A 17,133-nucleotide genomic window follows, 5' to 3' on the forward strand; every position below is an offset into this window, starting at 1 on the left:
GAAAGGAATGAATGCCCTTTAATTCTGAACACCAGCTAATATTTGATTAATGTACATGGCTTTCAAAAAAATTGACTTAAATCCAGTAAAATTTAAAAATTCTTCATACTTAAAACACACTTCTGCCGCATTTTAGTATTTATCTGTTACTATGTTCTGCATCAATTATTGTTTTATACATTTATATTAATGTGTAACCTAAAAATTATAGGGTATAAATAATAAATATTTTAGATTACAAATTTGTATAAAAAATTTTAATGAAAAAATTAGTCATTCAAAAATTAAATAGCAAAACTATTTAAAATTATTTACAATGCAAACAGACTCGGCTTACTGATATTTCTCTATAAGCTTATTTTCACAAAAACTGATTATTTCCAGCTGAAATCTACTTACCTCATAAGATTCTGGTGAGGAGAAATGAGAACAAAATACATAAAGCTCATAAATTCTGTGCTTAGCACGTATTGCTTTTAAATATTAGTTTTCTTTTTATTACTTTGAAAAGACACATACAAGTTTTACAAAACCTTAAAAGTTTCTTACACAAGAAATAGCCACATGTGAGGAATCTAGCCTGATATTTGTTGAAGACAATTGTATTTTCCTCTGAGAAACATACTACATGGCAATTTATATCAACCAATAATAAACATTCTTCACTCATAAACCAATTTAGAATCTAATTATATACCATCATGTTACAATTTAAGAGATCTTTTAGCGAATCACTTTCTTTAAAAAATTACAAAGTTACATGATCAAGAAAAGTATCCTTTAATAAGCAAGCAAAACATTTGAGAAATATTCCTCTAACTACACATATGGCTCAGTTTTTGGTTTGAAATAGTAAATGTAACAATCATGTTAATACAAGGAAGCACAATAGACAACTAACATGTCATTCTGCCACTAGCTATACCTTATGAAATATTTTAAAGTTTCAGTCATGCTTTTACTTTAAACCTTGTTATACTGCCCTTTTTAGTATGCTAATTAAGATAAAATTTAACATTCTGTCCTTCTAAACAACAGCTGGAAAAGAATAGAGATGAATGTGAACATATCATGTTCTACAATATATACTTTCTAATAATTCAAATTTAGCAATTTATCTAATTCAATCTGAAGTATATTAAAAGATCAAAAAATTTTAATACACATCACGGGCCATGTACCATGCAAACACTAAAACTGCAACTCCACATACTGAAAGTAGATAATATTTATATTTTTGCCATAATGATAGCTCAACTGCTACTTCATCTCTTTTCCTGTTCTTCTTTCGACGACCTTTCAGTCTGTTTTCAAAAGCTTCCAGTTCAGCCTAAATCAAAACAGTACCATTTTTATTAAATTCAACACATACACAGATTTGAAAATTTCCATTTAAATGAAAACAAATAAACACTAAAAAATCTTTTAACGATAATGGTATAGATAAATTTAATTTTTTTAAAAAAGAACTATCTCCATTACTGATTATATTCAACAAAATCAGTTTAGTAAGCTGAAAGGGAAATAAAGAGGAATAGAAGAGATAATTTTAGACTGTAGGCCTGACTTCAATATTAAATATAGAACCATCTGATTAATTTGGGATGCCTTATAATATGGACATTGGTATTACACTTCAAGATCATTAATCTATTGGGGTTCTACAAGATATAGTTTCTAGCAAGTACAAGAGATGCCCAATGAACTCAAGCTTTTTACAGTGCTACTAATAAACATCAGTGGCTTGTAGGAAAGTAATTCAAGTGAGAAGAAAAAGTTGCCAGAACCCGACTCTTCTTTCTTAAATAACATTTAAAAATACATGGTGAAAATTCTGTAATAGTATGCTTCACATTTTAAATCAAGATGACTATTTCAAAAGTAGAATTAAAAACTGGCTCCAAAAAAGGAAAACTGGATTATATTCATTATAAATTGTGGATTTTTATTCTACTACTTAGAACTTATTACACTTTTCTAATTTTTAGCAATACATGATAATATAGCATAGTTATTAACTAATATACATGCAATACCTTCACAAAGCTCTGTAAATGTTTATTTATTAGAAGGAAGTGTAAACTTCAGTTAATATATCCATTACTATGTCCACCATGCTATAAACTATACTTGAAAAAGACCTAATCATATATTTAATTTAATACAAAATGGCAGTCTTCCATGAGCCATGATGTCAGAATAATGGTTGTTGATACACAGAAAAAGGTCCAAATACCTTGAAAGCAGCCAAGCTTGAGAATCACTGATGCAGTAAAGTAACTGATGCTTAAATGATGACCCACAGTCATCAAGTATATTTTAAGTAATTCTGTATTCTGTTTAAAAGGTCAGAAAAACATCCATAATGGTTGGGAGGGAGGAGGGAAGATTCTAAACTATTCCTAATTTTAATTCCTAGGATTCCAGCCAACCCATGTTTACTGCATTAGTTCTGAACTTCTTTTTGGGTTATTTATGCAAGTCAACTTCATGGAACCATAAAATCTCAGATGTCATCTTGGCCAGTCTTTATCTGCTACATAAATTCTTTCTGACGTCCTCCCTTCAAGTCATGTAACCGCTTCAATTTCCTCATTCATAAAGTTGGCAGTTTGGCACAAAATACACTGTTTGATAAGTATACAGCATCTCAAAACGTAAACTGACAAATAATTACATGCCACTATCAGTAAGTTAAGCCACTTTTTGGCATGTATGGTCAACATGGTATTTGAGCAAACAGGGAGCATCAGGAATGTACTTGTTATCCAGGTATTAACAAAGAACAAGTAACAACCCTGCATTCAAAGATCTAATGGTGACATAAGGAATGTATTATAAAAACAAATGTATTAGTTAGTATACAACACTTGTTTGTGACAGATATTCTGCATTTAAGTAAAACAGAGCTCAAATACTTTTAGGTAAATGAAGACAGGAGTAGCAAGAGATGCCTTAAAACAGATCCTGTCTCTTTTCCACACACAAAAAAATAAGGAGTTGAAACTCCTAGAGACTTGATGAAATTGGCAAGGAAGTGAACTGGGAATATACAAAATCTCATGCCTCCTACAAGTTTCAATATACCTGGATTGAGTGAATGGCTAACTTTTATTTTGAAGGGACTATATTATTATTTTCAGTTCAGATTAGGTTTGACTACCCTCTAGTTTGTACTTGAACTATACCTTGTATGCACAAAAACTAACAAGGATGCCAAGAAACATAAATCTGGATATCTTGTTTAGCTACCTGTTGTCTTCGTTTTTCTTCTTCCAGAGCAGCTTTGGCTTCTGCTTCTTTTATCTGTTTATAAACATTTAAAAGTAAATTAACACACAACACACAATAAAAATTGTTAAAATAATAAAAAGTAAATTAACAGTATAATCATCAAATTTTATATAGAATTTTAATATCTTCCCGCTCAGGTTCCATTAACCCATAGTAACTTCAGGAACTTTATACTGGAACATATTTAAAAAATAGAAATGATATATAGAGATGTGTCACCAAGGTACTGTCAAATGGATTTTGAGTGGAGGGAAGTGTCATAGCTCATATATTTCAGCTTAACATCTATGACAGATGTTAGATTACAATTCAAAGAGTTAAAACATCATAAAGTGAAATACTTTAAAATTGGATTTTTTCCCCTTGAATTACCATATTAAGAATCTATAATCAATTATTAACTACCACTCTTTCTGTGTTGAAATTGACCATTACCTTTAGTGACTTATCTGAAAGGGAATCCTTAGTATCAATCAGAATCAAGAGTTTATTCATTGATTGGGTTGATGGAGGGTGTTGGGGATTGAATCAAGCCCGCCACAAAAAGCATGTTCAAGTAGCAACCCATGGTCCTGTGGGTGTGAACCCATTTGTAAATAGGACCTTTGAAAGTGTTAATAGTAAAGACATGTCCAAATTGAATGAGCACAGGCCTTAATCCAATACGGCTGAAGTCCTTATAAGCAGAGGAAATTGGACACAGGAAGCAAGAAGCTGGAAGTCAACAGGACCCAGAAGAGAAAAGAGAAGATGCCACCATGCGCACTGCCATATGACAGAAAAGCCAAGGACAAAGGATCACCAGCAGCCAGCCAGCCCTAGAATGCTTTTGGGGAGAAAGCATCACCTTGCCAATGCCTTGATTTTGGACTTACCCCAGCCTCAAACCATGAGCCAATAAAGCCCTGTTGCTTAAGCCAACCCACTGTATGGTATCTGTTTTAGCAGTTAGAAAATTAAGACAGAGGAAAAGAATGACACTAAAGATAACCCAAATTCAAAAACAACAACAACAACAACAACAAAGAACCCAACATCTTGTTTTTGTATTATTTTAACCTAATTTTAGGTTTAAGCTAACATTAAGATAAACACCTATGTCCCACAGCACACACACTAACTGGTATAGAGGATGGAAAGTTAAGGTACATACCAGGCAATAAAAAGCATATCCAGGTGTGCCAGTTTGTATATATTATGTCCCCCAGAAAAAGCCATATTCTTTAATGCAATCTTGTGGGGGCAGATTTGTTAGTGTGGATTAGGTTGGAACCTATTGGTTCAGTATTTCCCTGGAGGTATGGCCACGCCCACTGAGCATGGGCCTTGAATGGTTTACTAGAGCCTTATATAAGCTCAGACATAAGGAGATCATTGCTGGAGCTGAGACAGACATAATGAAGACGGCCACTGGAAGCTGATGCAGACATTTTGGAGAACGCCATTTTGAAACACAACCTGGGAGCAAGCAGATGCCATCCACCTAACTTCCCAGCTAACAGAGATTTTTCGGATGCCAATGGCCTTTCTCCAGTGAAGGACACTTTATGGCCTTATGACTGTAACTGTGTAACCAAATAAACTCCCTTTATAAAAGTCAGTCCATTTCTGGTGTTTTGCATTCCAGCAGCATTAGCAAACCAGAATAGATTTTGGTACCAGAGAAGTGGGGTGCTGGTGCCGCTGAACTTGCAAATACCAAACATGTTGGAATGGCTTTTTAAATGGATACGGGGAAGATTCTGGAAGAATTATGAGGAGCTTGATAGAAAAGGCCTAAACTGCTTTGAAGAGACTGGAAATATGGACTCTAAAGATACTTCTGATGAGGCCTTGAGCAAAAATGATGAATGTGTTGTTATGAACTGGAAGAAAGGCAATCCTTGTTTTAAAGTGGCAGAGAATTTGGCAAAATTGAGTCCTTGTGACGGATGGAAGGAAGAATGTGAGAGTGACAAGCTGGGATACTTGGCTGATGAGATTTCGAAACTAAAAGTTGTGGAAATAGCATGGCTTCTCCCTGCAGCTTATAGTAGAATGCGAGCAGAGAGAGATAAACTTAGAACTGAAATCCTGGATTCAAAGAAACCAGAAACTGATGGTTTGGAAAATCCCGGGCTTTCGGGGGTGGAATCCCAGAAGCCAAGAGGGACTAACGAACGCACAGGAGGTGAGAGCCGTAGCTGAGACAGACATTTTGGAGACAGCCATTGGAAGCTGATGCAGACATTTTGGAGAATGCAGTTTTGAAACGCAACCTGGGAGAAAGCAAATGCCAGCCACATGCCTTCCCACCTAACAGAAGTTTTCCGGACACCACTGGCCATCCTCCAGTGAAGGTACCCGATTGTCGACACATTACCTTGGACACTTTATGGCCTTAAGACTGTTACTGTGTAACCAAATAGACCCCCTTTTATAAAAGCCAATCCTTTTCTGGTGTTTTGCATTCTGGCAGCATTAGCAAACTGGAACACCAGGATTCAAAATAAGCCTATAAAACTAGGTTTTTATTACAAAAGCAAAAATATGAAATTTCAAGTTATGTTTTTAATAAGTATCTAAATAAACAACAATTCCTGTGTAATAGGGAAAAGCCATTAACACATTAAAAATGATATTTAATGAGACATTACCTCAGATGCTTTCCGCTTCATTTCTTTGCACGTTGTGTCACATTCTAGTAAAACCTGATTTTCACGTACTTTGTTGCACTGCAATTCCTACAAATAATCCAAATTACAGATTTCAAATGATCTTTCACTCAAAATCCTACTGTATCATAAAAAAGCAAAATTTCTCTATCAGCTTAAGATTATGCATATTATTTGTCATGTTCATTAATATTTAATGATATGGTCATAAGCATTACATGTCTTGGTTCAAATGGTGATTATTTCTTTGTGTTCTCTTAACTGCAAAAAAAGTGAGTATCGTGAAACTGAAATTCATTTCATAATTATTTACTGCCCCTATTGACTTAGCTCCAAATTTATTTTTATTCTTTATTTTTCTTTTCTGTTTCTTTTTATTCTTCTAAATCTTCCAGGGAATAAAATGTTCTAGAGCAGTGCTATCTAACAGAACTTTCTGGGATAGTGGAAATGATCTATATCTGCATTATCCAATAGAGTAGCACTAACCACATATGGCTACTGAGCACATAATATGTGGGTAGTGCAACTGAGGAATTGAATTTTTAATATAATTTAATGTCAATTCATTAAAATCCAAATTTAGATAGCCACATGTAGCTAGTGATAACCATGTAAGATAGTGCATTTCTAGCAAGTTTTCTGGAGAGCTACAGATTTTTCTCTGAACTACTAACACTTCTTTTTGAAATTTTAAAGAAAAATAAAGTTTATGTTTGCATTTCCCTACTTCCTTAACAGAACTGTGGAAAATTAATCTGTTCTTTTCTTCATGACCTCAATACTATGATCAATTTCTGAACTATGCCATAATAAAATGTTGACCTACTGACTTAAAACAGAATAGTGGTCCTTATTTTAAATAGTTTTAGACTTTGCTTTTCTGGTTATTTTATCTACTTTTCCCCCTTTTTCTTAATATCGGATGTCACTTTTGCTTTAAGTGTACCTATTTGTATGAGTTTCTCCTTTCTCACTTATCTGTCACACCTTCAATCAATCTCCAAATTTTTACTTCAAATCCACAACAGTTAAGAAATTAGATAATCAGATTCTATGAGTAAAGTGCATGGATGTTAGTGTAAACACTTTATAGCACTGAATTTTATTATTTAGAGGTTTTCTTCTTTCCCTTAGTTCTTCATTTTTGACTGATAAATACAGTTTTATCCTCCAAGGATAGTCAAGATAAAGGAAAAATAGAATGAACAAACAGTAGACACAAAAATAAGCATTGTATGTTTGCAGACATTAAGTCTCTTCGCCTGGAAGAAAAATTCTATCCTTCCTCATTCAAAAGGTAGTTAAAGAGTGCTTATTACATGCCAAGCAATGTGCTAGGGGCAGTGGACACAAAAGGGAAAGAGTATAATAGGAAGATAACTTGTAAATAATTTGATAAGTGCTCAATTAATAACAACAATAATATTGGCTACTATTTATTTAAAATAGCAGGGCTTGAGCTAAATGTTATATATGCATTATCACTTTTATTTCTTCCAATAAGTTTATGCATAAACTCTTATTTGACAGATGAGGAAACAAGGCTATAGATGTCCCTAAATCACAAAACTTTTAGTTATGAAATGAGTACAATGAAAGCCAAAAGGAAGGAGGACCTAAATCTTCCCAAGGGAGTCAAGGACAACCTTCACAGAGGAAATGCTTGCAGGGAATTATGAGCAGAGCTCTAATAAGCAGAGAGGTAAAGGAAAAAAATTGTATGTTACTCAGAAGAAGGAATGTACACATTGCCACAAATTAAAGGGGAGTACAGCATGTACTTTAGGGCCCTTAATTAACAGATTCATAGAGATGACTACTGAGGAATAAAATTAGGCAAATTGGCAAATGTCATCATAAATTCCCTTGTAAGCTAGGTTTATATGTACATTAACATATATATCCCTTAAAAAATGCACATATTTTTCCCCCATAAGTGATGACAAACCATTGAAGTAGCATGAAAGAAATAATTTACAAAGCTGTTGCCAAAGTCCAGAAAAGAGCTGTTGCCAAAGTTCTAATGGATGGCAAACTGCATTTGGGCAATGACATGAGATTTGAGAAAAAATCTGAGCAACATCTTCTCAGATAAAAAACTGGCTTAACAATATTAACAGAGTATTAACAAATTAACTAAATATCAGTATTAATTAAGTAAAGGTGGTACATTTACCTATCAACTCCAGAAGAGATCAGGCCTACAACTTCAAATTCAGAAGTTATCTGCCCAGGAAATGATAATAGGAACCAGGAAAACAGATGAAAAGAAATTACCCATAGGAGATCCTCAATAAATAATCGTTGAATCAATGGATAAATGAGTGAATTTTTTCAGGGAATTAATTTAAAGAGAAGGAAAAAAAGCATAGCTTTAGGGAATGCCCATAGGAATATAAAGTAAAAGGAGTTAAAACTTTAACTCAATAGGGTAAATAAGAGGTGAAGAAAAAAGAAAGTTTTAAAGGAATCAACACTGCCAACAAGGAAGCCATGGAAAATGAGGACTTAAAAAAGACTACCAGGTCACTGACATTTGAGAATTTAGTGAGACTTGTCCTTCATAAGTTCTGTTTTCATTGGGTCTTCCAGTCATGATTTTTTGGCCTTTTACTCCTCCTTTACCATTATGTTACCTCAAAATTAATTTTCTCCAAGCTTGAATATTATTTTATAAGACTGTGCATATGAGGTATATTTTCAAAGGATACTCCTGATGGCAAAACCCAGTCTGATAAATAAGAGCAATAAAAGTTTATCTCAGATCACATCTTAATTCATGAAACTTACTTTATCATTCACACTGGGTTTAACTTCAAAGAACTCAAATCTAAAGCACACTGATTCTATCCAAACAAGGGCACTGAACTTGGCTCCAACATAAAACAATCTTTCTTTTACTATTTTTTTTTTAATCTTCATTTTACTGAGATATATTCACATACCCTGCAGTCATACAAAACAAATCGTACTTTCGATTGTTCACAGTACCATTACATAGTTGCACACTCATCACCTAAATCAATCCCTGACACCTTCATTAGCACACACACAAAAATAACAAGAATAATAATTAGAGTGAAAAAGAGCAATTGAAGTAGAAAAGAACACTGGGTACCTTTGTCTGTTTGTTTCCTTCCCCTATTTTTCTACTCATCCATCCATAAACTAGACAAAGTGGAGTGTGGTCCTTATGGCTTTCCTAATCCCATTGTCACCCCTCATAAGCTACATTTTTATACAACTGTCTTCGAGATTCATGGGTTCTGGGTTGTAGTTTGATAGTTTCAGGTATCCACCACCAGCTACCCCAATTCTTTAGAACCTAAAAAGGGTTGTCTAAAGTCTGCGTAAGAGTGCCCACCAGAGTGACCTCTCGGCTCCTTTTGGAATCTCTCTGCTACTGAAGCTTATTTCATTTCCTTTCACATCCCCCTTTTGGTCAAGAAGATGTATTCCGTCCCACGATGCCAGGTCTACATTCCTCCCCGGGAGTCATATTCCACGTTGCCAGGGAGATTCACTCCCCTGGGTGTCTGATCCCATGTAGGGGGGAGGGCAGTGATTTCACCTTTCCAGTTGGCTTAGCCAGAGAGAGAGGGCCACATCTGAGCAACAAAGAGGCATTCGGGAGGAGGCTCTTAGGCACAACCATAGGGAGGCCTAGCCTCTCCTTTGCAGCAACTATCTTCCCAAGGGTAAAACCTATGGTAGAGGGCTCAACCCATCAAACCACAAGTCCCCTATGTCTGTGGTCATGTTAGCAACCATCGATGTGGGGTAGGCCAATACCCCTGCATTCTCCACAGGCTCCTCAAGGGGGCACTACATCTTTTTTTCCTTGTTTTTCTTTTTTTTTTTTTTAACTTTCCCTTCTTTTTTAAATCAACTGTATGAAAAAAAAGTTAAAACGAAAACAAACATACAATAAAAGAACATTTCAAAGAGACCATAACAAGGGAGTAAGAAAAAGACAACTAACCTAAGATAACTGCTTAACTTTCAACATGTTCCTACTTTACCCCAATAAAGTTACCTAATATAGCAACATTTCTGTGAACTTGTTCCTACTATATCCATCAGAAATTAACAGACCATAGTCATTCCTGGGCATCCCCAGAATGTTAAATAGCTTATCTGTTCTTCTTGGATTATTGTTCCCCCTTCCTTAATTGCTCTCTATTGCTAGTTCCCCTACATTCTACATTATAAACCATTTGTTTTACATTTTTCAAAGTTCCCATTAGTGGTAGCATATAATATTTCTCTTTTTGTGCCTGGCTTATTTCGCTCAGCATTATGTCTTCAAGGTTCATCCATGTTGTCATATGTTTCACGAGATCGTTCCTTCTTACTGCTGCGTAGTATTCCATCATGTGTATATACCACATTTTATTTATCCACTCATCTGTTGAAGGACATTTGGGTTGTTTCCATCTCTTGGCAATTGTGAATAATGCTGCTATGAACATTGGCGTGCAGATATCTGTTCGTGCCACTGCTTTCCGACCTTCCGGGTATATACCGAGAAGTGCAATCGCTGGATCGAATGGTAACTCTATATCTAGTTTTCTAAGGAACTGCCAGACTGACTTCCAGAGTGGCTGAACCATTATACAGTCCCACCAACAATGAATAAGAGTTCCAATTTCTCCACATCCCCTCCAGCATTTGTAGTTTCCTGTTTGTTTAATGGCAGCCATTCTAATCAGTGTGAGATGGTATCTCATTGTGGTCTTAATTTGCATCTCTCTAATAGCTAGTGAAGCTGAACATTTTTTCATGTGTTTCTTGGCCATTTGTATTTCCTCTTCAGAGAACTGTCTTTTCATATCTTTTGCCCATTTTATAATTGGGCTGTCTGTACTATTGTCATTGAGTTGTAGGATTTCTTTATATATGCAAGATATCACTCTTTTCTCAGATACGTGGTTTCCAAAAATTTTTTCCCATTGAGTTGGCTGCCTCTTTACCTTTTTGAGAAATTCCTTTGAGGTGCAGAAACTTCTAAGCTTGAGGAGTTCCCATTTATCTATTTTTTCTTTTGTTGCTTGTGCTTTGGGTGTAAAGTCTAGGAAGTGGCCGCCTAATACAAGGTCTTGAAGATGTTTTCCTACATTATCTTCTAGGAGTTTTATGGTACTTTCTTTTATATTGAGATCTTTGGTCCATTTTGAGTTAATTTTTGTGTAGGGGGTGAGGTAGGGGTCCTCTTGCATTCTTTTGGATATGGATATCCAACTTTCCCAGCCCCATTTGTTGAAAAGACCATTATGACTCAGTTCAGTGACTTTGGGGGCCTTATCAAAGATCAGTCGGCCATAGATCTGAGGGTCTATCTCTGAATTCTCAATTCGATTCCATTGATCTATATGTCTATCTTTGTGCCAGTACCATGCTGTTTTGGCAACTGTGGCTTTATAATAAGCTTCAAAGTCAGGGAGTGTAAGTCCTCCCATTTCGTTTTTCTTTTTTAGACTGTCTTTAGCAATTCGAGGCATCTTCCCTTTCCAAATAAATTTGATTAGTAGCTTTTCCAAGTCTGCAAAGTAGGTTGTTGGAATTTTGATTGGGATTGCATTGAATCTGCAGATGAGTTTGGGTAGAATTGGCATCTTAATGACATTTAGTCTTCCTATCCATGAACATGGAATATTTTTCCATCTTTTAAGGTCCCCTTCTATTTCCTTTAGTAGAGTTATGTAGTTTTCTTTGTATAGGTCTTTTACATCTTTGGTTAAGTTTATTCCTAGGTACCTGATTTTTTTAGTTGCTATTGAAAATGGTATCTTTTTCTTGAGTGTCTCTTCAGTTTGTTCATTTCTAGCATATAGAAACATTACTGACTTATGTGCATTAATCTTGTATCCCACTACTTTGCTAAATTTGTTTATTAGCTCTAGTAGCTGTATCGTCGATTTCTCAGGGTTTTCTAGAGATAAGATCATATCATCTGCAAACAATGACAGTTTTACTTCTTCTTTTCCAATTTGGTTGCCTTTTATTTCTTTGTCTTGCCGGATTGCCCTGGCTAGCACTTCCAGCACAATGTTGAATAACAGTGGTGATAGCGGGCATCCTTGTCTTGTTCCTGATCTTAGAGGGAAGGATTTCAGTCTCTCACCATTGAGTACTATGCTGGCTGTGGGTTTTTCATATATGCTCTTTATCATGTTGAGGAAGTTTCCTTCAATTCCTATCTTTTGAAGTGTTTTTATCAAAAAGGGATATTGGATTTTGTCAAATGCTTTTTCAGCATCTATTGAGATGATCAATTGATTTTTCCCTTTTGACTTGTTAATGTGTTGTAATACATTGATTGATTTTCTTATGTTGAACCATCCTTGCATGCCTGGAATGAACCCCACTTGGTCATGGTGTATGATTTTTTTAATGTGTCTTTGGATTCGATTTGCAAGTATTTTGTTGAGGATTTTTGCATCTATATTCATTAGGGAGATTGGCCGGTAGTTTTCCTTTTTTGTAGCATCTTTGCCTGGTTTCGGTATTAGATTGATGTTAGCTTCCTAAAATGAGTTAGGTAGTGTTCCATTTTCTTCCATGTTTTGAAAGAGTTTGAGTAAGATTGGTGTCAGTTCTTTCTGGAAAGTTTGGTAGAATTCCCCTGTGAAGCCATCTGGCCCTGGGCATTTATTTGTGGGAAGATTTTTGATGACTGATTGGATCTCTTTGCTTGTGCTGGGTTGGCTGAGGTCTTCTATTTCTTCTCTGGTCAGTCTAGGTTGTTCATATGTTTCCAGGAAATTGTCCATTTCTTCTACATTATCCAGTTTGTTGCCATACAGTTGTTCATATTATCCTCTTATAATTTTTTTAATTTCTTCAGGATCTGCAGTTATGTCACCTTTTTCATTCATTATTTTGTTTATATGGGTCTTCTGTCTTTTTGATTTTGTCAGTCTAGCTAGGGGCTTGTCAATCTTGTTGATCTTCTCAAAGAACCAACTTTTGGTGATATTTATCCTCTCTAGTTTTTTTGTTCTCTATGTCATTTATTTCTGCTTTAATCCTTGTTATTTCTTTTCTTGTACTTGGTTTGGGATTGGTTTGCTGTTCATTTTCTAGCTTCTTCAGTTGATCCATTAGTTATTTGATTTTGGCTCTTTCTTCCTTTTTAATATATGCGTTTAGTGCTATAAATTTCCCCCTTAGCACTGCTTTTGCTGCATCCCATAGGTTTTGGTATGTTGTGTTCTCATTTTCATTCGTCTCTATATATTTAGCAATTTCTCTTGCTATTTCTTCGTTAACCCACTGATTGTTTAGGAGTGTGTTGTTTAACCTCCAGGTATTTGTGAATTTTCTAAGTCTCTGATGGTTATTGACTTCTAATTGTATTCCATTGTGGTCAGAGAATGTGCTTTGAATAATTTCAATCTTTTTAAATTTATTGAGGCTTGTTTTATGTCCCAGCATATGATCTATTCTGGAGAAAGTTCCGTGAGCACTAGAAAAGTATGTTTATTCTGGTGATTTGGGATGTAATGCCCTGTAGATGTCTGTTAAATCTAATTCATTTATCAGATTGTTTAGGTTTTCAATTTCCTTATTGGTCTTCTGTCTGGTTGATCTATCTCTAGGAGAGAGTGATGTGTTGACGTCTCCCACAATTATTGTGGAAACATCAATTGCTTCCTTTAGTTTTACCAGTGTTTCTCTCATGTATTTTGTGGCACCTTGATTGGGTGCATAGACATTTACGATTGTTATTTCTTCTTGTTGAATTGCCCCTTTTATTAGTATGTAGTGGCCTTCTTTGTCTCTCAAAACATCCCTGCATTTAAAGTCTATTTTATCTGAGATTAATATTGCTACACCTGCTTTCTTTTGGCTGTAGCTGGCATGAAATATTTTTCTCCATTTTTTACTTTGAATTTCTTTGTGTCCCTGTGTCTAAGATGAGTTTCTTGTATGCAACATATTGATGGTTCATTTTTCTTGATCCATTCTGCGAATCTCTATCTTTTAATTGGGGAGTTTAATCCATTTCCATTCAACATTATAACCGTGAAGGCATTTCTTGAATTAGCCATCTTATCCTTTGGTTTATGTTTGTCATATATATTTTTCCCCTGTCTCTATTAATATCCTTTAATGTACCCATACCGAATCTCTTTAGTACTGAACCTTTCTCCAAGTCTCTCTGTCCTTTCTTTGTTTCTCTGTCTGTAGGGCTCCCTTTAGTATCTCCAGTAGGGTAGGTCTCTTGTTAGCAAATTCTCTCAGCATTTATTTCTCTGTGAAAAATTTAAGCTCTCCCTCAAATTTGAAGGAGAGCTTTGCTGGATAAAGTATTCTTGGCTGGAAATTTTTCTCAGAATTTTAAATATATCGTGCCACTGCCTTCTCGCCTCCATGGTGGCTGCTGAGTAGTCACTACTTAGTCTTATGCTGTTTTCTTTGTATGTGGTGAAATGCTTTTCTCTTGCTGCTTTCAGAACTTGCTCCTTCTCTTCTGTGTTTGACAGTGTGATCAGAATATGTCTCGGAGTGGGTTTATTTGGATTTGTTCTATTTGGAGTGCACTGAGCATTTATGATTTGTGTATTTATGTTGTTTAGAAGATTTGGGAAGTTTTCCGCAACAATTTCTTTGAATACTCTTCCTAGACCTTTACTCTTTTCTTCCCCTTTTGGAACACCAATGAGTCTTATATTCGGATGTTTCATATTATCTATCATATCCCTGAGGTCCATTTCGATTTTTTCAATTTTTTTCCCCATTCTTTCTTTTATGCTTTCATTTTCCATTCTGTCATGTTTCAGGTCACTGATTTGTTGTTCAACCTCCTCTAGTCTTGTACTATGAGTGTCCAGAATCTTTTTAATTTGGTCAGCAGTTTCTTTAATTTCCATAAGATCATCTATTTTTTTATTTAGTCTTGCAATGTCTTCTTTATGCTCTTCTAGGGTCTTCTTGATATCCTTTGTATCTCGTACTATGGTCTCATTGTTCATCTTTAGTTGTTTGAGTAGCTGCTCTAGGTGCTGTGTCTCTTCTGATCTTTTGATTTGGGTGCTTGGGCTTGGGTTATCCATATCGTCTGGTTTTTTCATATGCTTTATAATTTTCTGTTGTTTTTGGCCTCTTGGCATTTGCTGAACTTGATAGGGTTCTTTTAGGATTTGTAGACCAATTGAAGTCCTTATCTCTAATTTATTAGATCTACAGCTTCGTGGAGTACACTTTCTCTAAGTAACCAGCAGGTGGCATCCATGAGCCACCTGTTCTCCACAAGCCAGTTCTCCCCTGCTTAGCCTTTGCGGTGAGTGGGGGAGTGAGTCTTGTGGGGTCCAATTGGTGTACCAAGCTTGCGTGTGTTGTTGGTGTTGCCTGCCCTGTATATGGGGCGTGTTTCTGGGCTGTCAGGGAGAGGGGGTGGCTCTAACAATCAAATCTCCCTGGTGATCCTAAAGCTGCTGCAATAGTCTAATCCTTCAGTTCAGTCCTGCCACAGTTTGTCTCTTCCACTGACCCACAAGTCCTTGGTATTAGCGTATGGCTCGTGAGACTTCCAAGTGGGCCCCTCTTCCAGGCTGTGCACCCCGGGTCCTCTGTTGAGGGATGACTGTGCTATGTCACAGGTGAGTGCCGTCCCCCCAGGGCAGTTCTGGGCTGCTGGGCTGTGTAGGGAGGCTCCCAGTCTGCTGAAATGATGGCTGAATGGGGCTTTGTTAATTCACACTGCTCCACCTTCCCAACTCTGGGACAATCAGCTGAGGTTGCAGGGAAGGCTAATGTCCACGCCCAGTTTTGTGGTGTGTGCCTGTTATTTGTAGTGCTTCCGTCCCACTGGGTTGTCTGGGGCAGCTCTGGGCTATGGGGCTGGTGATGGGCAGGAGTGTTTCCTGTCCACCAGGATGATGGCTGTGAGCGGACACCCCCCTTTTCTTGGGAAGTTGTGGTGTTTAGTGAATTTTCTCAGCCACTGGATTATTGCCTTTTGTCTCAGAGCTCTCTTAGTTCTGGTCTTGTCTTGACCTGCCCAAATTGCAAGTCTTTGAAGCTTTCTGTATTGGGCTTCTTAGAGTAATTGTTTTAGAAAAAGAAAAAAGGATTAAAAAAAAGGGCCCTCCTCAGAGATCTAATAGGCTATTGAAATGCTAAGAGACAAAGCAATTAGGGCCATTAAGGAAAGGTCCACAGGGCAGAGAGATCAGCTTTTCTTCGGGATTTGCATATGAGCCTCAGGGCCTGAGCTCTGCCCTTCCCCTTTCTATGTTCACCAGAACTCCAAAAATCCTCAGCTTTTATTTTGGAGTTTTTCGTGTTGTTTTTTTCTATGCCTGTCTCCTCTCTGCTGGGCTGGCTGCTCTCAGATTCTCTAGTGTCTGGTCTCAGTCTATCTATGGTTGGAGTTTGGATCAGTAGAATGAGTTTCTGATAAGGGCTGCCAGTGCAGTTCTCCCTTCTCCTTCCCGGAGCTGACAGCCCCTCCTCCCACGGGACTGAGCCTGGCAGGGAGGGGTGCGGGTCCCCTGGCCACAAAAACTTACAGATTTCGCTGATCTCAGCAGTTCCACGTTTTCATGAATGTTGTATGAAGTATGCCCAGAGTCAGATTGCTCTGTGGTGTCCAGTCCACGCAGTTCCTGGCTTTCTAACTACTTTCCTGGAGGAGTAACTAAAACATACAGCTCAACAGTCCGCCATCTTGCCCCGCCTCTCTCTTTTAGTATTAAATAGCAGAAAACTAAGTTACCAAAGTGAGTTTTAAAACAAGCATTGCCAGAACTAGATACTAGGTTAATTTTAATATGAAAAAGATTCCAAGAATTAAGACCTTCAAATTAAAAGGAAAAAAATAAAGCCAAAGAACTAACAAACCATAGAGACAAAAAAAAACAAAAAATGTTATGTGGAAAGTATTTTCAATAAACTTAAAATATTTACCTTTTTTATTCTTTTGCAAGGACATCTAAGTTTTACTTTCTGGTTGCAATTAAAGGGACATTCCCCAGGATGGCACATTTCCTTGCATCTATGTCCACAAGGAAGCTAAAAGAAAATCAAAATAAAGCATTTACATAGTTATATTTTGGTCACACTCTCAGGCTCCCAACAACAAGTTTTAAGAAAGAGTACATCAATCCTGGCTATTCAGAAAATCCGTCAACTTGTTTTTCCCTTTAGATATAAACTAATTGCACAGAAAATTTCT

At 36.4% G+C, this 17,133-nt stretch overlaps 1 protein-coding gene across 6 annotated transcripts in view; it reads right to left on the minus strand.

The window, feature by feature from the left end:
• NFXL1 (nuclear transcription factor, X-box binding like 1) overlaps positions 1-17,133 on the minus strand; it is a 110,164-nt gene continuing 93,031 nt past the window's right edge. For 5 of the 6 annotated variants that reach the window (XM_037829742.1, XM_037829746.1, XM_037829745.1 and 2 more), the window contains 4 exons: positions 16,866-16,970; positions 5,931-6,017; positions 3,253-3,306; positions 1-1,330 (listed from right to left, as the gene is read on the minus strand). In XM_037829742.1, the coding sequence (XP_037685670.1) occupies positions 1,157-1,330; positions 3,253-3,306; positions 5,931-6,017; positions 16,866-16,970 (420 nt within the window). In that variant the 3' untranslated portion in view covers positions 1-1,156. Of the gene's footprint in view, positions 1,331-3,252; positions 3,307-4,169; positions 4,231-5,930; positions 6,018-16,865; positions 16,971-17,133 lie in introns of all 6 variants that reach the window. The other variant, XR_005215855.1, reaches the window with a different exon arrangement.

Source organism: Choloepus didactylus, chromosome 3 (genome assembly GCF_015220235.1).
Source record: "Choloepus didactylus isolate mChoDid1 chromosome 3, mChoDid1.pri, whole genome shotgun sequence".
Classification (NCBI taxonomy): domain Eukaryota; kingdom Metazoa; phylum Chordata; class Mammalia; order Pilosa; family Megalonychidae; genus Choloepus; species Choloepus didactylus.